The 24,389-nt window shown below is 42.1% G+C and overlaps 1 protein-coding gene across 1 annotated transcript in view; it reads left to right on the forward strand.

Moving 5' to 3' along the window:
• Positions 1-24,389, forward strand: part of LOC118359124 (voltage-dependent R-type calcium channel subunit alpha-1E-like) — a 118,308-nt gene that overhangs the window by 48,697 nt on the left and 45,222 nt on the right. Inside the window, exons 6-13 of the mRNA XM_035737386.2 lie at positions 5,263-5,453; positions 17,983-18,086; positions 18,343-18,458; positions 18,598-18,651; positions 20,393-20,470; positions 22,819-23,028; positions 23,243-23,355; positions 23,907-24,019. Of these exons, the coding sequence (XP_035593279.2) occupies positions 5,263-5,453; positions 17,983-18,086; positions 18,343-18,458; positions 18,598-18,651; positions 20,393-20,470; positions 22,819-23,028; positions 23,243-23,355; positions 23,907-24,019 (979 nt within the window). The remainder of the gene's footprint in view (positions 1-5,262; positions 5,454-17,982; positions 18,087-18,342; positions 18,459-18,597; positions 18,652-20,392; positions 20,471-22,818; positions 23,029-23,242; positions 23,356-23,906; positions 24,020-24,389) is intronic.

Consider the following 24,389-nt stretch of genomic DNA (forward strand, 5'->3'; position numbering starts at 1 on the left):
CTACAACACAAGATCCATGTGTGCGTGTGTGTATAGTGCGTATGTTATCATCAAATCAAATGTATTTATAAAGCCCTTCTTACATCAACTGATAGCTCAAACCAACCTAAAACCCCAGACAGCAAGCAATGCAGGTGTAGAAGCACAGTGGCTAGGAAAAACTCCCTAGAAAGGCCAAAACCTAGGAAGAAACCTAGAGAGGAACCAGGCTATGAGGGGTGGCCATTCCTCTTCTGGCTGTGCCGGGTGGCGATTATAACAGAACATGGCCAAGATGTTCAAATGTTCATAAATGACCAACATGGTCAAAATCACAGTAGTTGTTGAGGGTGCAACAGGTCAGCACCTCAGGAGTAAATGTCAGTTGGCTTTTCATAGCCGATCATTGAGAGTATCTCTACCGCTCCTGCTGTCTCTAGAGAGTTGAAAACAGCAGATCTGGGACAGGTAGCACGTCTGGTGAACAGGTCAGGGTTTCATAGACACAGGCAGAACAGTTGAAACTGGAGCAGCAGCACGGCCAGGTGGACTGGGGAAAGCAAGGAGTCATCATGCCAGGTAGTCCTGAGGCATGTTCCTAGGGCTCAGGTTCTCCAAGAGAAAGAAAAAAAGAAAGAGAGAAAAAGAGAATTAGAGAGAGCATACTTAAATTCACACGGGACACCGGATAAGACAGGAGAAATACTCCAGATATAACAGACTGACACTAGCCCCCCGACACATGAACTACTGCAGCATAAATACTGGAGACTGAGACAGGAGGCACTGTGGCCCCATCCGATGATACCCCTGGACAGGGCCAAAAAGGCAGGATATAACCCCACCCACTTTGCCAAAGCACAGCCCCCACACCACTAGAGGGATATCGTCAACCACCAATTTACCATCCTAAGACAAGGCTGAGTATAGCCCACAAAAATCTCCTCCACGGCACAACCCAAGGGGGGATGCCAACCCAGACAGGAAGATCATGTTAGTGACTCAACCCACTCAAGTGAAGCACCCCTCCTAGGGACGGCATGGAAGAGCACCAGTAAGCCAGTGACTCAGCCCCTATAATAGGGTTAGAGGCAGAGAATCCTGGTGGAGAGAGGGGCAGAGACAGCAAGTTGCTCCACTGCCTTTCAGTTCACCTTCACACTCCTGGGCCAGACAATTTCTCCCAGCCAATCATCAGTCATTTGTGTAAGTGCTGTGCTTGTTGAATGTCCTTCCCTATAAGCGTGCTGAAAAATAGCTGTAAAATAGCATTGTATCTGGTTAAACACTATTTTTTCCAAAACTTTTCTAAGGGTTGGTAACAGGCTGATTGGTCGGCTATTTGAGCCAGTAAAGGGGGCTTTACTATTCTTGGGTAGTTTTAGGTTTGTTCCTTTCCTCCTTGTCAATCATCATTGGCTCATTGGTGAAATTAGCATTATGACAATATCTTTAATTAAATCATTCAAAAACCTTTATTAATGCAATTGCAGACAGAAGTTGACAAACAGGAACATAGCATGAATGTTGCTGAGTAAGTTCTGCATCAAACATAAGGTCTCAAGTTGTTTTATTAAACCAAAGCCCCGCCTTAGTGATGTCACTGACTACGTCATGACATTTTTACTCCTGAGACCATAACCCTGCATCCATAGCTATACAACATAACGTTTCAGTGTTTATCTAAAAGCTAGGCAATAAATGTCCCCTCCCCAAAGTGGATTTATTGTGAAATGTCTGAGTAGTCTCTTATCTCCCACACTCCCCTGCAGAGTTCTGTCTCAGTCACACATTTTAAGAGAGAGAAAGAGCAAACAACTGTGGAACAATTCTAAAACTATATAATGAATATATATATATATTGTTAATCTGTAGGTTTGGACCATATAAATGTAAGGAGGGTTGGGGTCTTATAACCCCTCCCATTCTATTAATATAACATAAGCATAATCAATTATTCTAATACATCAAACATTTGTACAGACCCAAATCATGACCCCTAGGTGAATCCTGACAGTCACACAGGCACACACTTTCTAGTAGGCTTAAATTGAAGATATGGCAAATCCTCTGCTGAGCACATATCAAAGCTGCAGGCTAAGGTTAAATCTAGACTTGGTTTCCTCTATCGTAATCACTCCTCTTTGACTCCAGCTGCCAAACTAACCCTGATTCAGATTGCCATCCGACCCTTGCTAGATTACGGAGATGTAATTTATAGATCGGCAGGTAAGGGTGCTCTCAAGTGGCTAGATGTTCTTTACCATTCGGCCATCAGATTTGCCACCAATGCTCCTTATTGGATGCATCACTGCACTATATTCCTCTGTAAACGGGTCATCTCTGTATACCTGTTGCAAGACCCACTGGTTGATGCTTATTTATAAAACCCTCTTAGGCCTCTCTCCCCCCTATCTGAGATATCTACTGCTGCCCTCATCCTCCACATACAACACCCGTTCTGCCAGTCACATTCTTTTAATGGTCCCCAAAACACCCACATCCCTGGATCGCTCGTCTTTTCAGTTCGCTGTAGCTAGCGACTGGAACGAGCTGCAACAAACACTCAAACTGGACAATTTTAGCACCATCTTTTTATTCAAATACTCAATCATGGACACTCTTACTGACAGTTGTGGCTGCTTTACGTGATGTATTGTTGTCTACCTTCTTGCCCTATGTGCTGTTGTCTGTGCCCAATAATGTTTGTACAATGTTTTGTGTTGCTACCATGTTGTTTTCATGTTGTGTTGCTACCATGCTGTGTTGTCATGTGTTGCTGCCATGCTATGTTGTTGTCTTAGGTCTCTTTTTGTGTTTTGTCCTATATTTTATTTTACATTTTTAACCCCAACCTCCGTCCCCGCAGGAGGCATTTTGCCTTTTGGTAGGCCGTCATTGTAAATAAGAATTGGTTCTTAACTGACTTGACAAGTTAAATAAAGGTTAAATAAATAAATAAATATAATTTAAAAAAATAGGTGTGGCAATATTTTCCGCTATTATCCTCAGTAATATTCCATCCAGACCCCGCTTGTAATTGCTAATGGACAACAATACTTTTTTCACCTCTTCCACACTCACTTTACGGAATTCAAAATTACAATTCTTGTCTTTCATAATTTGGTCAGATATACTTGGATATGTAGTGTCAGCATTTGTTGCTGGCTTGTCATGCCTAAGTTTTCTAATCGTGCCAATGAAAAAGTCTTTAAAGTACTTTGAATATCAGTCGGTTTTGTAATGAATGAGCCGTCTGATTAAATGAATGAGGGAGCTGATTTGGCCTTTTTTCCCTAAATTTCATTGAAGGCGCTCAAAAGCTTTTTACTATGTGTCATTTTACTTGATGTCATTTATCTTTGTTTCATAGTGTAGTTTCTTCTTCTTTTTATTCAGTTTATTCACATGATTTCTCAATTTGTAGTGCGTTTTCCAATCGATTGTGCAGCCAGACTTATTTGCCATTCCTTTTACCTCATCCCTCTCAATCATACAATGTTTCAATTCCTCATCAATACACAGGGATGTAACCGTTTTTATAGGCATTTTCTTAATGTGTGCATACTTATTAGTAACTGGGATAAGCAATTTCATAAATGTGTTAATGTAGCGTCTGGTTGCTCCTCATTACACACCACGGACCAACAAATATTCTTTACATCAACAACATAGGAATCGCTACAAAACATATTCTATTATCTCTTATACACTATATTAGGCCCTAGATATGGCTACTATATTGTGATCACTACATCCGATGGATCTGGACACTGCTTACAGGCACATTTCTGCAGCATTAGTAAAGATGTGGTCAATACGTGTTGATGATTTCATTTCTGTGCTGTTTGTAACTACCATGGTTGGTTGACTGGTAGCCTGAACCAGGTTGCAGGCACTGGTTAGAGTTTGAAGCTTTTTCTTGAGTGGGCAGCTTGATGAAAGCCAGTCGATATTTAAATCACCCAGAAAATATACCTCTCTGTTGATATCACATACATTATCAAGTATTTCACACATATTATCCAGATACTGATTGTTAATACTTGGTGGTCTATAGCCGCCTCCCACAATAATGGGATTTAGGTGAGACAGATAAACCTGTACCATATTACATCAACAGTATTTAACACAATATCCTCGCTAATCTTTACAGGAATGTACAGGATTTACAGGAATGTGGTTCTGAATATGAACAGCAACACCTCCACTACTGGCATTTATTTTCTGTAAATGTTATAACCTTGTATTGCTACAGCTGTATCATCAAATGTCTTGTCTAAGTGAGTTTCAAAGATAGTCAGAATATGAATATCATCTGTTACTAGCAAGTTATTCATTTCACAAATCTGGTGTATACAGTAGACACATGATTGCTGCATACAATAGATGTAGGATCAGCAGAAGCATTCAGAACGACATAGATTAGGTTACTTGCAATTGTGTCTACCAATGCCCCTAGTATAATGTACATTTGCTAAAGCATTATGATGACTCAGTGACACAATGTTAGGGATTAACTGAGCTGGGCTTGGGTCATTGGTCAGGAAATATCCAGTATGAGTGTAGTTAAGGTGGTGAGATCTTGTGATCTGTCTCTCTGCACCTCTGTGTCCAACTAAAGCACGTACTATGTTGGGGGTTTGAGATCCCCACCAGGTACAGCCTGTGATTGGCTGACCAGGTCACATGACTCTAGCCAGGGGAGAGTGTTCTGGAATCAAATCAAAGGTTGCGTAAAAATTGGTTGCGTAAAAAGATTTGCAGATATTATCGCTGGTGCAGTGAAATGCTTGTGTTTCTAGCTCTAATAGTGCAGCTGTAGTGTAATGTTTCAGATAAAGGTTATGTGGGGACCTCACTGTACAAGGGGGCCTTAGTTACCTGACTATTATCTTTAGAGAGACAATTTATTATAATGACACATTGCACAAGTCAAATAGCATAATAATAACGTCATCTTTCAGGAAAGGACTTTTACACAGAGAGTTGCTACTGCTGCTCACTTCATTGATTGAGTCATGCATTACATACACTATAATCATCATATTGTGGTACTTATTCATGTATCTCCGGTAGATGCGAGTCATTTCTCACAAGTGAGACATTTCTATAAAGTCATCCCATCTCTCATTGGAAAAACACGATTAGTGAGATGGATTTCTGGTTTGCATCCTTTTGTTAAATCTCCAGCCGAGCCTGCGGAGCATTTAATGGACTCTGACTCAATATGGTCATTATGAACCAGTCGAGGAAGTTCATTCTCTCTTGTCCCCCTGTCAGAGAATGAGACGGTGGACAAGTCTGAGTCAGAGTTCCCGTGTGGGGTAAGGAAGTGCCCTGACAAGTACACCTGCCATGACACCTGGATCGGCCCCAACGACGGCATCACCCAGTTTGACAACATCCTGTTTGCTGTGCTCACCGTCTTCCAGTGCATCACCATGGAGGGCTGGACCACCGTGCTCTACAACGTGAGTCACATCTGTTTCTCTATAACCATGTCCTGTCCTCTGAATGGGGAAAATAGGCCTATTATTTGACCTGGTTATGTCATTCTTTGATACATTGGTTTGATTTTGCCTTTGCTTGGCTGAATTGAATAAACCCTTTGCGTCATTGGGGACACAGACATTGTTGTACCTCTCCTTACCCTAGACACCTATTTTTACCAGTCATTACTAAAACTGTCTGATATTTGTTGTGGGACGCACTCAAACATCCTTTTACAGCTGCTTCCCTGTTCTGTGTTTATGAACTCAATTGATTACACACTGTACTTGAGGAATCAAATGAATGAAGCATTACACAATGATACACACGCAGCATATAGAGTGGAGTGTGTCTGTGCCAAGAGAGTAGGGTAATTAAGTGCAGTGAATGGGCTGCAAAGTGAGATCAGGTCAATTATACTCTTAATCTCCCAGTCACCTGCCTCCACTGCCTCACTACTACCCTCTTCCCACTGACCCTCCTTATTTAATCACACTCAATTACATCCTAAACACATGGGCATGATTTGGCAGAGCTGGGATGTTGTTGGCAGACATTTTAAGCTGATACTATTCTTCGAGTTATCAGTTGCACTCTTTATGCCAGATTGGATGCATTCAGACTGAGAACAATAATCAGTGAATTATCGTCAGGACAATAGTGAAATGATGATACCATTAAGAAAGTCATTTTAAGTGTGTTGGGACATACAGTACCCTGAGTGTAAAAAACATGAGGAACACCTGCTGTTTCCATGACCTAGACTGACCCAGTGAAACCAGTTAAAAGCTATGATCCCTTATTGATGTAATTTGTTAAATCCTCTTCAATCAATATACATGAAGCGGAGGTGACAGGTTAAATAATTATTTGTAAGCCTCGATACAATTGAGACATGGATTGTGTATGTGTACCATTCAGAGGTTGAATGGGCAAGACAAAAGATTTAAGTGCCTTTGAATGGGGTATGGTAGTAGGTGCCAGGCACACTGGTTTGTGTCAAGAACTGCAGCGCTGTTGGGTTTTTCATGCTCACCCGATTCCCATGTGTATCAAGAAGGGCCCACCAACCAAAGGACACCCAGCCAACTTGACACAACTGTGGGAAGTATTGGATTAAACATGGGCCAGCATCCCTGTGGAACGATTTCATCACCTTGTAGCGTCCATGCCCTGACAAATTGAGGCTGTTCTGAGGGCAAAACGGGGTGCAACTCAATAGTAGCAAGGTGTTCCTAATGTTTTGTACACTCAGTGTACATTATACTGAGTGCAAATTCTTTTGACTGAATCATCTGGAATTACTGCTCCATGCAGCGGATGGTTTCCGATTCGTTTTGTGGAAGCTAGTATGAGACTTTGATTCCATTCTGCTTTTCTCTCTCAGATTATGCAAGCAACATGAAATGACTGAGATGCTGTTGTTGACACTACAGAGTATTGGGATGATTCTTGCATGTCTGATGGTTGCTTCACAACTTTTGATTTCCAATTCATTACACATTCTCTTGGGACTCTCCCTGATCTGATCGATATAGGATAGTAAGAATACTATCCTATATACTGTATATCATATATACTGTTACTCTCCCCACCTGCTGCTGCCAGTTCATATTATAGTATACGAAGCATAACACTGCCTCAATATTATACTGTACCTCGATTCATTAAATACAACATGTAAAGGGACCAGTGGCTGGACTGGGAGGAGCAGTTGTATTAGCGTATCAAGGACCAGGTTGAGAGTTTACTCCTCCTGTTCTCCATACATACATCACATTCTGTTTGAGTGAGATGATGTCACCAAGCATTTTCCTCAGCACATCCCAGTACCAAGCTACCAATACTGTACCTGGCTGGTGTTATGTTGCAGAAGGCATTGTCTATTTCAGGAGGAGCTCAGACAGACAGTGTAGTAATTCCCTGATCTGATCATGTACCTGCCCAACTCAAACAAACTCAATCATGTTACCCTCTACCTCCCTCTACCTCCCTCTACCTCCCTCGGCTCTTTCCCCACCTCATGGTAATATTATAGTAGAGTAGTTGTCACTGTGAATGTGAAAGGCAGTCTATTGAAACCTCTGATGCTGGTTAATGATGGTGATGCAAAAGAATGTAATAAAACTTCCAATCCATTCATGCCTAGGGCTATTAGTAACTGGACATCAGCAGGTGTCAACGTATGGTGAATACCTTCATTTAGAAATAAAAAAAAACACAACTATGTTGATAGCATAAACTAAAACTGTAACATTTTAAACAGGATAGCAAGAGCATTTTGTCAGCTTGTTCCTCGTGATTTTCTTTTCAGAGCCAGAATCAATTAGCTGCCAATCCACGACTGTTGAAGTCCCCTGGCCTTGTGTTGGCGGAAGGACTCCGTTGCGGACACAAGGACATCATTTGATCAAAATGCTAATTTGATAATGAAAGTGCCTGGGTGTTTACTACACAGGAGAGCATGCTTGCCATAGGCTATTTTAAAAATTAAAAATAAATGTATTTCACCTTTATTTAACCAGGTAGGCTAGTTGAGAACAAGTTCTCATTTGCAACTGCGACCTGGCCAAGATAAAGCATAGCCGTTTGACACATACAACAACACAGAGTTACACATGGAATGAACAAAACATAGTCAATAACCATATAGCTAGACAACCTCTGGAAACCACTGATCTCACCAGGGAATCATGCAGTTACAATCATAGAGACCCTGGGATTGAGATTCACAGGAATATTACCTTGACACATCTTCAGTAAGGTAGTGGAAAATACATTTGATTGATTTGAATTAAAGATGTACTTTTCACTGCTTGGCTACCAGTGTAGCACAGTTTATGGTTGGCCTACCCACAGAGCATAGATGCCAGGCCATACTTTCTGCTCACTGCTTTCATGGTTCTTTATTTAAGTTGATGGAAGCAGATTTAGTGCTGCCTTGATTGTATTATGTTGACATACATTATGGTGAATGGAATGTATTATGGAGTGAAGAAAGACAGTGGAAGGAGATAATGTGAGTCTGCTCTGGTTAAAAAGGCCCGCAGACTTTCTCTAATACTGTTTGCTGTTTCATATTCCTTTCTACAGGAACACACCGTATGCACGTACTGTACACAGACACACACACTCAGTAAAACATACACGTGCACACAGACTCTTACTCATTCAGTAAGTCACTCACAAACAAACCATGCCACCCACTTCATAGCATTCTGCTAAAACAAAGGTTGAGTACACATGCTTCTCTTTTCTATTGTTTTCATCTGATACAGAATCCACTTACTGCCGTACCTGATCCACTTTCCCCTCTCATGTTGGCCCAGAGCTAATCAATACTATTTCTCTCTGTCTCTTATTTAACACAGATGAACTTGGTTTTCAGTTTCAGATTTTCCCAGTATCTACACTATAGTCCTGTATTATGTTCCCGAAGTTCAGATTCAAATTCCATTACGGTTTTTGACGAATCGTGGACAAGGGAACATGTCACATGGAGGTAGAGAACAGAATAGGCTCCCTGGCCTCAGTAAGTAATAGAGAGATGTGTGTAACTGTGAGACTGGGGATGTGTGTTTGAACTCTGTTTCATTCCTGTAGTCAGTCAGCTAGCCTCTGCCTAGCTCATGACTGTGGTACATCCTAACTATCTGACAAAGCCCTGAGCTCCCCAAGGTGTAGCAGCACATAAACAAGGTGGTCCGCAGGTCAATGGAACAAAAGCCAGTACGTTTTACACTGGCTTGAGTCAAGAGCTAGTCAATAACCATGTTGACTTGTAAGCAATTGCTTGGGATCTTGTTAACACCACCTTTAGATGATAATGAATACAAGGGCAGGTTTCTAGTTTTTCACCACATACATGTGTAGCACCAATAATTGAGAGCTGTTGGAGATGAGGAATGTTGACACCTGCAGCAACACCTCTGTCCTCTGGCACTCAGGGTGTGTGGAGGGTCTCTGTACTGTAGCCCACACTGTTCACATCTCCATAGGTAAGCTCTGCACTGCCTCAACACCTGCCACGGGTTCCTCTCCCATGGCGTCCCATTCTTATTAGTGGATAAATCATCTCTGACTGTAGGAAGGAACCGAGCCAAAGACATGCATGTCCATATAGGGTTAAATTCTGTCTTGAGAAAGGACTGTAACTTGTACCTTTGCATAAATCATGTTGATGATGTCAAAACTTGATTTACACTCATGGATCTCAGGTGTTGAACAACATGGGGGCTCCATTTATTGGGTTGGGACAGAGCCTTCAGAAAGTATTCACACCCCTGGACTTTTTCCACATTTTGTTGTGTTACAAAGTGGGTTTCAAATTGATTTAATTCTCATTTTTTTGTAAACGATCTACACAAAATACTGTAATGTCAAAATGGAAGAAAAAACTATTTTAAAACATTTATGAAAAATTAAACACTAATATATCTTGATTAGATAAGTATTCAACCCCCTGAGTCAATACATGTTAGAATAACCTTTGGCAGTGATTACTGGGAAAGTATTTATGGGTAAGTCTCTAAGAGCTTTGCACATTATTCATTTATTTATTCTTCAAGCTCTGTCAAGTTAGTTGTTGATCATTGCTAGACAGACATTTTCAAGTCTTGCCATATATTGCAAAGCTGATTTAAGTCAAAACTGTAACTAGGTCACTCTGGAACATTCAATTTTGTCTTGATAAACCACTCCAGTGTATTTTTCAAATCAAATACAATTTTAATTGTCACATGTGCTGAATACAACAGGTATTACATTACAGTGAAATGCTTACTTACAAGCCCTTAACCAACAAGGCAGTTTTAACAAAATACCTACAAAAAAATAACAAAAATTAAGTAATTAATGAGCAGCATTAAAATAACAATAGCGAGTCTATATACAGGGGTACCGGTACAGAGTCAATGTGCGGGGGCACCGGTTAGTCGAGGTAATTGAGGTGATATGTACATGCAGGTAGAGTTAAAGTGACTATGCATAGATCATAACTGAGAGTAGCAGCAGCGTGGGAGGGGGGGGGGCAATGCAAATATTCTGGGTAGCCATTTGATTAGATGTTCAGGAGTTTTGTGACTTGGGGGTAGAATCTGTTTAGAAGCCTCTTGGGCCTACACTTGGTACTCCGGTACCGCTTTCCATGTGGTAACAGAGAGAACAGTCTATGACGACGGTGGCTGGAGTTTTTGACAATTTTTAGGGCCTTCCTCTGACACCGCCTGGTATAGAGGTCCTGGATGGTAGGAAGCTTTGTCCCAGTGGTGTACTGTATGCACTACCCTCTTTAGTGTCTTGCAGTCGGAGGCCGAGCAGGCCATACCAGGCAGTGATGCAACCAGCTCTCAATGGTGCAGCTGTAGAACCTTTTGAGGATCTGAGGGCCCATGCCAAATCTTTTCAGTCTCTTGAGAGGGAATAGGTTTTGTCGTTCCCACCCCATAACTGTCTTGGTGTGCTTGGACCATGTTAGTTTGTTGGTGTAGTGGACACCAAGGAACTTGAAACTCTCGACCTGCTCCACTACAGCCCCGTCGATGAGAATGGGGGCGTGCTCGGTCCTCCTTTTCCTGTAGTCAACAATCATCTTCTTTGTCTCGATCATGTTGAGGGAGAGGTTGTTGTTCTGGCACAACACGGCCAAGTCTCTGACCTCCTCCCTACAGGCTGTCCCATCGTTGTCGGTGATCAGGAGTACAGGAGGGGACTGAGCACGCACCCCTGAGGGTCCCCATGTTGAGGATTAGCGTGGTGGATATGTTGTTACCTACCCTTACCACCAGGGGGCGACCCATCAGGAAGTCCAGGATCCAGTTGGAGAGGGAAGTGTTTAGTCCTAGGGTCCTTAGCTTAGTGATGAGCTTTGAGGGCACTATGGTGTTGAACACTGAGCTGTTGTCAATGAATAGATTTCCCATATAGATGTTCCTTTTGTCCAGGTGTCAAAGGGCAGTGTGGAGTGCAATAGAGATTATATCCTGTGGATATGTTGGGGGCGGTATGCAAATTGGAATGGGTCTAGGGTTTCTGGGATAATGGTGCTGATGTGAGCCATGACCAGCCTTTCAAAGCCCTTCATGGCTACAGACGTGAGTGCTACGGGTTGGTAGTCATTTAGGCAGGTTACCTTAGTTCCTTGGGCACAAGAACTATGGTGTTCTGCTTGAAACATGTTGGTATTACAGACTCAGACAGGGGAGGTTGAAAATGTCAGTGAAGACACTTGCAAGTTGGTCAGCGCATGCTCAGAGTACACGTCCTGGTAATCTGTCTGGCCCTGCAGTCTTGTGAATGTTGAACTTTTTCAAGGTCTTACTCACATTGGCTGCGGAGAGCATTGGCTGTGGAGAACAGCTGATGCTCTCATGCATGTTTCGGTGTTACTTGCCTCGAAGCAAGCAGTGAAGTTATTTAGCTTGTCTGGTAGGCTCGTGTCACTGGGCAGCTCTCGGCTGTGCTTCCCTTTGTAGTCTGTAATGGTTTGCAAGCCCTGCCACATCAGACGAGCGTTGGAGCCGGTGTAGTACGATTCGATCTCAGTCCTATATTGACGCTTTGATGGTTCGTCGGAGGGCATAGCGGGATTTCTTATAAGCTTCTGGGTTATAGAGTCCTGCTCCTTGAAAGCGGCAGCTCTACCCTTTAGCTCAGTGCGGATGTTGCCTGTAATCTATGGCTTCTGGTTGGGCTATGTACGTACAGTCACTGTGGGGACGACATCATCGATGCACTTATTGATGAAGCCAGTGACTGATGTGGTGCCATCGGAAGAATCCTGGAACATATTCCAGTCTGGGCTAGCAAAACAGTCCTGTAGTTTAGCACCTGCTTCATCTGACCACTGGTGCTTTCTGCTTTAATTTTTTGTGTGTAAGCAGGAATCAGGAGGATAGAATTATGGTCAGATTTGCCAAATGGAGGGCGAGGGAGAGCTTTGTACGCATCTCTATGTGTTGAGTAAAGGTGGTCTGGAGTTTTTTTCCCTCAGGCTACACATTTATCATGCTGATAGAAATGAGGTAAAACTGATTTAAGCATTTTCCTGTTTGCTTATGGTGGTATACAGCTCATTGAGTGTTGTCTTGGTGCAAGCATCGGTCTGTGGTGGTATAAGAATATTTTGAGGATAAATACACAACACAGAGTTTGAGAGTTTGAGAGGATGAGAGGACGAGAGTAGTAATATCTAAATATAGTACTAATGGTCAATACGGAAATGTAAATAGGAGTTGGGTTTCAGTTCGACATCTGTTTAGAATCTGTGGAATGTCACTCCTGAACTCAGGGCTACTTGTGCTATGTTCTGTACATTGAGTCGGGAGCAGGATACTTGTTATTTGGCCATTGGCCAGTTGGACTGCAAGGACTTCTGATTGATCAACCCCAGGCTAGGGTGGGGGGTTATAAATGGCATCCTGTTCCTTTGTTCGGTTGAGAAAAGCTGAGGACAGGGGAGACTGAACATCTACAGTTGAAGTTGGAAGTTTACATACATCTTTGCCAAATACATTTAAACTCAGTTTTTCACAATTCCTAACATTTAATCATTGTAAAAATGCCATGTCTTAGGTCAGTTAGGATCACCACTTTATTTTAAGAGTATAAAATGTCAGAATAATAGCAGAGAATGATCTATTTCAGCTTTTATTTCTTTCATCACATTCCCAGTGGGTCAGAAGTTTACATACACACAATTAGTATTTGGTAGCATTGCCATTAAATTGTTTAACTTGGGTCAACCGTTTCGGGTAGCCCTCCACAAGGGAATTCTGGCCCATTCCTCCTGACAGAGCTAGTGTAATTGAGTCAGGTTTGTAGGCATCCTTGCCATCCTTGTGATGGCCACTCCAATACCTTGAGTTTGTTGTCCATTTTAAGCCATTTTCCACAACTTTGGAGGTATGCTTGGGGTCATTGTCCATTTGGAAGACCCATTTGCGACCAAGCTTTAACTTCCTGACTGATGTCTTGAGATGTTGCTTCAATATATCCACATAATTTTCCTACCTCATGATGCCATCTGTTTTGTGAAGTGTACCAGTCCCTCCTGCAGCAAAGCACCCCCACAACATGATGCTGGCACCCCCATGCTTCATGATTGGGATGGTGATCTTTGGCTTGCAGTTATTTTTTGTTTCATCAGACCAGAGGACATTTCTCCAAAAAGTAAGATCTTTGTCACCATGTGCAGCTGCAAACGATTGTCTGGCTTTTTATGGTGGTTTTGGATCAGTGTCTTCTTCCTTTCAGGTTATGTCGATATAGGACTCGTTTTACTGTGGATATAGATACTTTTGTACCTGTTTCCTCCAACATCTTCACAAGGTCCTTTGCTATTATTCTGGGATTGAGTTGCACTTTTTTCACCAAAGAACGCTCATCTCTTGGGAGACGCGTCTCCTTCCTGAGCGGTATGATGGCTATGTGGTCCCATGGTGTTTATACTTGCGTACTATTGTTTGTACAGATGAACGTGGTATCTTAATGCGTTTGGAAATTGCTCCCAAGGATGAACCAGACTTGTGGAGGTCTACAATATTTTTCTGAGGTCTTGGCTGATTTCTTTTGATTTTCTCATGATGTCAAGCAAAGAGGCACTGAGTATGAATGTAGACCTTGAAATACATCCACAGGTACATCTCCAATTGACTCAAATAATGTCAATTAGCCAGAAGCTTCTAATGCCATGACATCATTTTCTGGAATTTTCCAAGCTGTTTGAAGGCACAGTCAACTTAGTGTATGTAAACTTCTGACCCACTGGAATTGTGATACAGTAAGTTATAAGTTAAATAATCTGTCTGTGAACAATTCTTGGAGAAATTACGTGTGTCATGCCTAAGTGTCCTAACCGACTTGCCAAAACTATGGTTTGTTAACAAGAAATTTGTGGAGTGGTTGAAAAACTAGTTTTAATGACTCCAACCTAAGTGTATGTAAACTTCTGACTTCAACTGTACCTCTCAGCATATCTTGATTTGTCCTTTTCAAATTAACCTATTTTTCTCCCCCTTATTTGCTTCTGAGTTTGTGTAATTAAGAATAACATAAATTGCTAACAGAGGCATGTAGACAGCTACAGAAATACAGATGAAAACTCTCTAGGTGGATAGTGTGGTCTACAGCTTATCATGAAGTACTCTACCTCAGGTGAGAAAAACCTTGAGACTTCCTTAGATATCGTGCACCAGTTGTTGTTTGCAAATATACATACACCGCCACCCCATGTCTTACCAGATGCTGCTGTTCTATCCTGTCGATAGAGTCTAGAACCCGCCAGCTGTATGTTATTAATGTCGTCGTTCAGCCACGACTCGGTGAAACATAAGGTTACAGTTTTTAATGTCCCGTTGGTAGAATATATGTGCTTTTAGTTCATTCCATTTCTTTTCCAGGGATTGTATGTTGGCTAACAATATGGATGGCAAAGGCCACTTGTCGCCTGATCCTCACAAGGCACCCAGATCTCCTTCCGCAAAATCTCTGTCTCTTTCTCCAGCGAACAACGGGGTTGAGGGCTGTTCGACAAAAAAATATTTGTCCAATTCAAGGCCATTACATTTGGCCTTGTGTTGGAAAGCAGACTGAATCAGGTTTTCCTCTAGAATTTGGCCTGTGCTTAGCCATATTCCATTTATTTTCATCAGAAAAAACTCCCTAGTCCTTGCCCGATGACAAGCATACCTATAGCATGATGCAGCCAGCACCATGCTTGAAAATATGAAGTGTGGTACTCAGTGATGTGTTGGATTTGCCCCAAACATAACGCTTTGTATTCAGGACATAAAGTACATTTCTTTGCCACATTTCTTGCAGTTTTACTTTAGTGCCTTATCACAAACAGAATGGATTTTTGGCATTATTTGGATTCTGTACAAGCTTCGTTCTTTCACTCTGTCAATTAGGTTATTATTGTGAAGTAACTACAATGTTGTTGATCATCCTCATTTGTCTCCTATCACAGCTATTAAACTCTGTAACTGTTTTGAAGTCACTATTGGCCTGGTGAAATCCCTGAGTGGTTTCCTTCCTGTCCAGCAACTGAGTTAACAAGGATGCCTGTCTTTGTAGTGACTGGGTGTGTATGATGCACTATCCAAAGTGTAATTAATGCCATGCTCAAAGGGATATGCAATGTCTTTTTTTACCCATCTACCAATAGGTGCCCTTCTTTGTGAGGCATTGGAATACCTCCCTGGTCTTTGTGGTACAATCTATGTTTGTCATTCACTGCTCGACTGTGGGACCTTACAGATACAGTGCATTCGGAAAGTATTCAGACCCCTTGACCTTTTCTACATTTTGTTACGTTACAGCCTTTTTCTCAAATTGATTACATATATTTATTTCCTCATCAATCTCCACACAGTACCCCATAACGACAAAGTGAAAACAGGTTTTTGGAAATGTTTGCTAATGTGTTAAAAAAACAAACAGACATACCTTATTTAAGTAAGTATTCAGACCCTTTGCAATGACTCGAAATTGAGCTCAGCTGCATCCTGTTTCCATTGATCATCCTTGAGCTGTTTCTATAACTTAATTGGAGTCCACCTGTGGTAAATTCAATTGATTGGACCTGATTTGGAAAGGCACACCCCTGTCTATATAAGGTCCCACAGATGACAGTGCATGTCAGAGCAAAAAACAAGCCATGAGGTCGAAGGAATTGTTCGTAGAACTCCGAGACAGGATTGTGGGGAAAGGTACCAAAAATGTCTGCAGCATTGAAGGTCCCCAAGAACACAGTGGCCTCCATCATTCTTAAATGGAAGAAGTTTGGAACCACAAAGACTCTTCCCGAGAGCTGGCCGCCTGCCCAAACGGAGCAATTGGGAGAGAAGAGCCTTGGTCAGGGAGGTGACCAAGAACCCAATGGTCACTCTGACAAAGCTCCAGAGTTCCTATGTGGAGATGGGAGAACCTTTCAGAAAGACACCCATCTCCGCAGCTCTCCACCAATCAGGCCTTTGTGGTAGAGTGGCCAGACAGAAGCCACTCCTCAGTAAAAGGCACATGACAGCCCGCTTAGAGTTTTCCAAAAGGCACCTAAGAGCTTTCAGACCATGAGAAACAAGATTTTCTGGTCTGATGAAACCAAGATTGAACTCTTTGGCCTGAATTTCAAGCGTCACATCTGGAGAAAACCTGGCACCATCCCTACGGTGAAGCATGGTTGTGGCAGCAACATGCTGTGGGGATGTTTTTTAGCGGCAGGGACTAGGAGACAAGTCAGGGTCAAGGGGAAAGATGAATGGAGCAAAGTACAGTCCTTGAGTTGCCCAGCCAAAGCCTGGACTTGAACCCGATCAAACATCCTTGGAGACACCTGAAAATAGCTGTACAGCAACGCTCCCCATCCAACCTGGCAGAGCTTGAGAGGATCTGCAGAGAAGAATGGGAGAAACGCCCCAAATACAGGTGCGCCAAGCTTGTAACTTCATATCCAAGAAGATGTGAGGCTGTAATCGCTGCCAAATGTGCTTCAACCAAGTACTTAGTAAAGGGTCTGAATACTTATGTAAATGTGATATTTCAGATGTTTATTTTTTTTAACATTTGCAAAAATGTATAAATACCTGTTTTTGCTTTGTAATTATAGGGTATTGTGTGTAGATTGATGAAGAATTTATTCGGGCTGTAGCCAGTGGTGGAAAAAGTATCCAATTTTCATACTTGAGTAAAGTAAAGATACCTTAAAAGAAAATGACTCATGTAAAAGGGAAAGTCACCCAGTAAAATACTACTTGAGTAAAAATCTAAAAGTATTTGGTTTTAAATGTACTTAAGTATCAAAAGTAAATGTATAAATAATTTACAATTTATTTTATGAAGAAAACCAGATAAAACGATTTTCTTGTTTTTTACATTTACGGATAGCCAGGGGCATAGTTCAATTCTCAGACAAATTTCACAAACAAAGCATTTGTGTTTAGTGAGTCTGCCAGATCAGAGGCAGTTGGGATGACCAGGGATTTTCTTTTGATAAGCGTGTAAATTAGACAATTTTCCTATCCTGCTAAGCATTCAAAATGTAACGAGTAACGTAACAAAATGTAGAAAAAGCCAAGGGGTCTGAATACTTTCCAAATGCACTGTAATTGTTTGTGTGGAGTACAGAGATGAGGTAGTCATTTAAAAATGATTTTTAAACACTATTATTGATACAGAGTTAATCCATACAATTTATTATGTGACTTGATAAGCAAATGTTTACTCCTTAACTTATTTAGGCTTGCCATAACAAAGGGGTTGAATACTTATTGACTCAAGACATTTCATATTAGAATTTTTTATTGATTTGTAAAAAAGAAAAAAACATAATTCCACTTTGAAATTGAGGTATTGCGTGAAGGCCAGTGAAAAAAACTATAAATTGAATCCATTTTAAATTCAGGCTGTAACACAACAAAATGTGGAAAAAGTCAAGGGGTGTGAATACTTTGTAAATACAGTATAAGAATACAGTGCACTTCATTGTCAGCTCTTTGTTTTGTATCTCCACAGACCAATGATGCTTTAGGCCCCACTTGGAACTGCATGTACTTCATCCCTCTGATAATCATTGGCTCCTTCTTCGTGTTGAACCTGGTATTGGGAGTGCTCTCAGGGTGAGTCGGCGTTACAGCATCACATTGTGCTGGGGTGGCTGACAGCTTTAATACACACTGTCACCGTCTGCACAAGGTAATTAGTTTTATATAAAAGGTTGACTCACAATCTACTCTAATTAACTGCATGTAAAGGAGACAAGGGTTGAGTACCTCCCCTTCTCTCCCCTGGTGTCTGAATGATGAGGGAGGTCAGGTCAGCGCTGAACAACATGTCTAAGAATAGTCATTATCTCCTGTTGATTTTGGCCTGCAGAGAGTTTGCCAAAGAGAGGGAGCGGGTTGAGAACCGCAGGGCGTTCATGAAGCTGCGGAGGCAACAGCAGATTGAGAGGGAACTCAATGGCTACCGGGCCTGGATTGACAAAGCAGGTACTGAAACCACTCTCTGTACCACACTATAGATCTAATTCACGTCCTGCTTTTGAAAGGATACCTCTGAAACACAATCTCCTTGATATTTAAGTTTCTACTGTATGAATCAGACTTCTTTGTTGGGTCTGCTTTGCAGAGGAGGTGATGCTTGCAGAGGATAATAAGAATTCAGGACCGTCTGCTCTTGATGGTAAGACTAGAAAGATGGCCCGATTGGTTATATTGTCTTTACATCACTACATAGTTTACAGTTAATCTGTCTGTACAGGATTTATGGGATTCTGTTTTAAAGCCATGAATATCTGAATGGATTCATTATCATCTTCTTGTCCTCTAAGACTGTCAACCACATGTTGTAAACACAACTATAACATAGGCCTACATTGAAATACATCATTCGTAGAAAACATTTCATTTTGTAAGAATTGTTCATTTATTAATATCATACTGTGTGTGATGCATAAATAACATTGTATTACGTAGGTAAGTGCTAGGGAGAAAGAATAGGTGTTGTCAGACTCTCCTGAAGTATTAAATGTATCAATTGTGTGTCATTGAGTGTTGGAACGTACAGTACTATCTGTTTGGTTGACTGGGACAGTAATTTACTTTCTCATAAGAGTGTAACTATTTTAAGAAGTTTTGTCTCCCAAGACTCTAAACGTGTGTGTTATCCTGTATGTATATGTCTCTGGGCTTGTGTATAATCATGATATATACTGTATGTATACCAAAGACATATTTAGATACAAATCTTCATAAGAACAGCTATTCCTAAAATGCCGTTGTTGTTGCTTCTGGTGTGGTGCACTTCAAAAACAACTTTACTTAGGACTATTGAGGACTGTGCATGCTGTACCCCCAAAAGCAATCACCTCTGGTACATCACTACCAATATGGACTTTTAAACCTACCAGACACTTACAGTACACAAAGCTATGACCATATCAAGTGAAGCATGATCCCCCCCAACAAACAAATCGTTTTTATTAAATGTTGATTGACAGCTCCCACGAGGCTGTCTGAATGGAATACAAGCGGTAACCATGGTGAGGAACAACTTCTATTCTACAATTCCTTGCCATCTTTTGTTCCTTTGCAACAACTGAATCTGACATGAACGCTAAAATAGTCCTAGCTATTGTTCCACAAACCCACTTCCTAATGAACCACGAGACATTCTGACCTCCAAAAATAAAACTCGGCACCAGAAAACAAAAAGTAGCTGTAAATGCAGAAGATGCATTAGTCTACTCTAGTTTATGGAGTGTGCCGATGCTGCCTTAGCAACTGAAAAGCAATGACCGGATGCAGCCAGTGTGTGCCTCATACAAACACAGTGGCTTATTAAAAGGGGGAAAGTCAAGGTAAATATGGTGAATAAATCAATTAGATCAATACCAAAAGGTGGTGGGGGTGTAGGAGAGGATGGAGGAACAGCTCATCTCACCCTGATAATTCATTGTATTTTCCCCGTTAGGGACATATAGAATTATATGTGTGCTTCAAAACCACTCTTTAGTATGATATGGCTAAAATTAGACATTGCACCAGTGATCTCCATATAAACTTACTGTGAGTGTGGGCTATAGCCGAGAGAATAGAACCAACAACAACCACAATTAGTTGTAGTTTAGTCGGGTTCATCGTTCTGCATATCTTATTAACATCATGTTGATGTATGCTCTTACCCATGTTCACTAAAGGCATCTGTTTTGCTCTTGTTTTACAATACCCAAAGCACCAAACACAGTGGCATGGAAATGTGTTTATTATTTTCTCCATTTTCTTCTCACCTCGTTAGTAATACCCTCATGATCTTATATATCTACTTGTGTGTGTCCTGACACGTTCTCTGTGCTGGAGTGTCATAAATGTTGTGTTTTGGGTGTGCTTTCTGTGGGCTGACAATGTGAAACCTTTGGCTGCAGTGCTGAAGAGGGCCACAATCAAGAGGAGAGAGGAGAGGAGAGGACTGGACCAGCAGTATGGTGACATCTCTTCTGTGGGTGAGTGAGTGAGTGAGTGAGTGAGTGAGTGAGTGAGTGAGTGAGTGTAAACAGTGACAGGCAAAAGTTATGACACACCTAGTCATTCAAGGGTTTTTCTTTATTTGCACTATTTTCTACATTGTAGAATTATAGTGAAGACATCAAACCTATGAAATAACACATATGGAATCATGTAGTAACCAAAAAAGTGTTAAACAAATCAAAATATACTTTATATTTGAGAATCTTCAAAGTAGCCACCCTTTGCCTTGATGACAGCTTTGCACACTCTTGGCATTCTCTCAACCAGCTTCATGAGGTAGTCACCTGTAATGTATTTCAATTAACAGGTGTCCCTTGTTAAAAGTTGTTTTGTGGAATTTCATTCCTTCTTAATGCGTTTGAGCCAATCAGTTGTGTTGTAACAAGGAAGGGGTGGTATACAGAAGATCGTTCTCTTTGGTAAAAGACCAAGTCCATATTATGGCAAAAACAGCTAAAATAGGCAAACAGAAATGACAGTCCATCATTACTTCAAGACATGAAGGTCAGTCAATCTGGTACATGTCAAGAACTTTGAAAGTTTCTTCAAGTGCAGTCGCAAAAACCATCATGCGCTATGATGAACCAACCAGAAGCCATGGATTACAAGCAACATCCGCACTGAGCTAAAGGATAGAGCTGCCGCTTTCAAGGAGTGGGACTCTAACCCGGAAGCTTATTAGAAATCCCGCTATGCCCTCCGACGAACCGTCAAACAGGTAAAAGTTCAATATAGGACTAAGATTGAATCATGCTATACTGGCTCCGACGCTCGTCCGATGTGGCAGGGCTTGCAAACTATTAAGACTACAAAGGGAAGCACAGCCGCGAGCTGCCCAGTGACACGAGCCTACCTGACGAGCTAAATTACTTCTATGCTCGCTTCGAGGCAAGTAAACACTGAAACATGCATGAGAGCATCAGCTGTTCCGGACAACTGTGCGATCACGCTCTCTGTAGCTGATGTGAGTAAGACCTTTAAACAGGTCAACATTCACAAGACCGCAGAGCCAGACGGATTACCAGGACGTGTACTCCGAGCATGCACTGACCAACTGGCAAGTGTCTTCACTGACATTTTCAACCTGTCCCTGACTGAGTCTGTAATACCAACATGTTTCAAGCAGACCACCATAGTCCCTGTGCCCAAGAATATTAAGGCAACCTGCCTAAATGACTACCGACCCGTAGCACTCACGTCTGTAGCCATGAAGGGCTTTGAAAGGCTGGTCATGACTCACATCAACACCATTATCCCAGAAACCCTAGACCCACTCCAATTTGCATACCGCCCCAACAGTTCCACAGATGATGCTATCTCTATTGCACTCAACACTGCCCTTTCCCACCTGGACAATGTTGTTCATTGACCACAGCTCAGCGTTCAACACCATAGTGCCCTTAAAGCGCATCACTAAGCTAAGAACCCTGGGACTAAATGTTTCCCTCTGCAACTTGATCCTGGACTTCCTGACGGGCCGCCCCTAGGTGGTAAGGGTAGGTAACAACGCATCCGCCCCGCTGATCCTCAACACGGGGGCCCCTCATGGGTGCGTGCTCAGTCCCCTCCTGTAGTCTCTGTTCACTCATGACTGCACGGCCAGGCACGGCTCCAACACCATCATCAAGTTGCCGATGACACAACAGTGGTAGGCCTGAACACCGACAACGATGAGACAGCCTATACGGAGGAGGTCAGACACCTGGCCATGTGGTGCCAGAACAACAATCTCTCCCTCAACATGATCAAGGCAAAGGAGAGGATTGTTGGCAACAGGGAAAGGAGGAACGAGCACGCCCCCATTCTCATTGATGGGGCTGCAGTGGAGCAGGTTGAGAGCTTCAAGTTCCTTGGTGTCCACATCACCAACAAACTATCATGTTTTGATGTACTCACTATTATTCTACAATGTTGAACATAGTAAAAATACAGAACAACACTTGAATGAGTACTGTAGGTGTGTCCAAACTTTTGACTGGTACTGTATGTACATAGCCACTGAAAAGAACAATGGTTCGTAACTGACATCCTGAATGGTTGAACGATCTGCCAGCAGGCACCCCCTCCATATTAGACTCATTACAGAGGAGGAGATTGCCATTGGCGTATTGGGAATAAACTGGAAATGGCAGCTCATCATTTCCAGGCGTCATTACGTGTTACAGTCAGTGGCTAAGCTAAATAGATGAGAAGGCCTGGACAAAGTGTTTCTGTTGTGCAGGTGAAAAGTTTCAAAGAGAAAAGATCTAGAAGAAAATGTGCATTTGTCATTCTACTACTAGGGCGATTTTAGTTATGATCCTGACTGGACTCTCCCCTCTAGGCATCCCGATGACCAGAGCCAGCATCAGGAGTGCTAAGAGAGGACCCACCGCTTATTTGAAGCGTAAGGAGCGTCTGCTGCGGATCTCTCTCCGCCGCATGGTGAAGACACACATCTTCTACTGGACCGTACTGGGCCTGGTGGCCCTCAACACACTCTGTGTTGCCATCGTCCATCACAACCAACCCCACTGGCTGTCTGTGTTCCTCTGTAAGTCACACACACACACACACACACACACACACACACACACACACACACACACACACACGCACACGCACACGCACACGCACACACACACACACACACACGGGTACGTACCATCATCTCCATCCAAAATAAATCATGTCTGGTGACGTTAATCTTTGAGATGTTTGTTTCTTACTGTGTTCATGAGGGTTCTTTGTTGTTGTTCGTATTTCAGACTATGCAGAGTTCCTCTTTCTGGGTCTGTTTCTGACTGAAATGTGTTTAAAGATGTACAGCCTGGGACCCAGACTCTACTTCCACTCTGCCTTCAATCGCTTCGACTGCGGGGTGAGTTTTTATTTTTCTCCTTCATCCCTAACCAACATGGAGAGAACATGCCAGAGGGAAAGACAGGGAGATATATTGTAACATTGCACCCATTATGAGGGAGTGAGAGGAAATTATTTACTTAAAACATTGGACAGTGACTTAAAGACTTCTTAATTAAATGAACACTGATGGGCATAATTTAGTTAATGAAGTGCAGTTAATGTCTCTGTTTCTGTCACCTCTGGTCATGGCTAGACGGGATTCAGCTTATCTCAAAGTGACGTCAAAAGTTGCTTGTTTGATTCCCATCTGGATATTTATTTTATTTGAACTAACCCTAACCCTTTTCCTAACCTTAACCTAATTCTCCTGATCTGCAGCGTAAATTATCCTAACATGCTATGAAAAAAGTAACTTCTGACACTGTATACAAACTATATAAAACTGTCACCTCTGCAATCATGCGCAAACAGACATCCTTTGTCTTTGTCTCTCTGTTTACTGTATGTTGAAGGCTGCTGTTGGTGTGTTTCAGCTGTCAGTGATATTGTTACTGGGTCTGTTAACAGGTGATAGTGGGAAGCATCTTTGAGGTGATGTGGGGATTCTTCAGGCCTGGCATGTCCTTTGGCATCAGTGTGCTGCGTGCGCTCCGTCTGCTGAGGATATTCAAGATCACCAAGTTAGTCCAAGGACTCCTCACTACTCCTGTCTATTACTTTATAACATTATTCCTGCAGCATGCAGCAAGCAGCAGGTTGGCATTTATTGTCTTGATTCTTGCCTTGGAGGCAGCTCTGCAATAAGGTAACTTGCTCGCACATGACCGGATGCCTAACCCTAACATTAAATCAAGGGTAATTTTTGTTTTAATTATTCTTTACGATAAAAGCCAATTTCAACATTGCAACTGGCCCATCAAGCAGAAATCGCTCAGTTCTGCCTCCAGGGCAAGATTCATGACAATAAACGTCTACCTGCTAGCAAGCACTGGCACCTAGGTATCAATGTCCTAGATTTAGGTTGCTGGGTGTTACATAATTGTCACGTCC

Source organism: Oncorhynchus keta, chromosome 26, assembly GCF_023373465.1.
Source record: "Oncorhynchus keta strain PuntledgeMale-10-30-2019 chromosome 26, Oket_V2, whole genome shotgun sequence".
Lineage (NCBI taxonomy): Eukaryota > Metazoa > Chordata > Actinopteri > Salmoniformes > Salmonidae > Oncorhynchus > Oncorhynchus keta.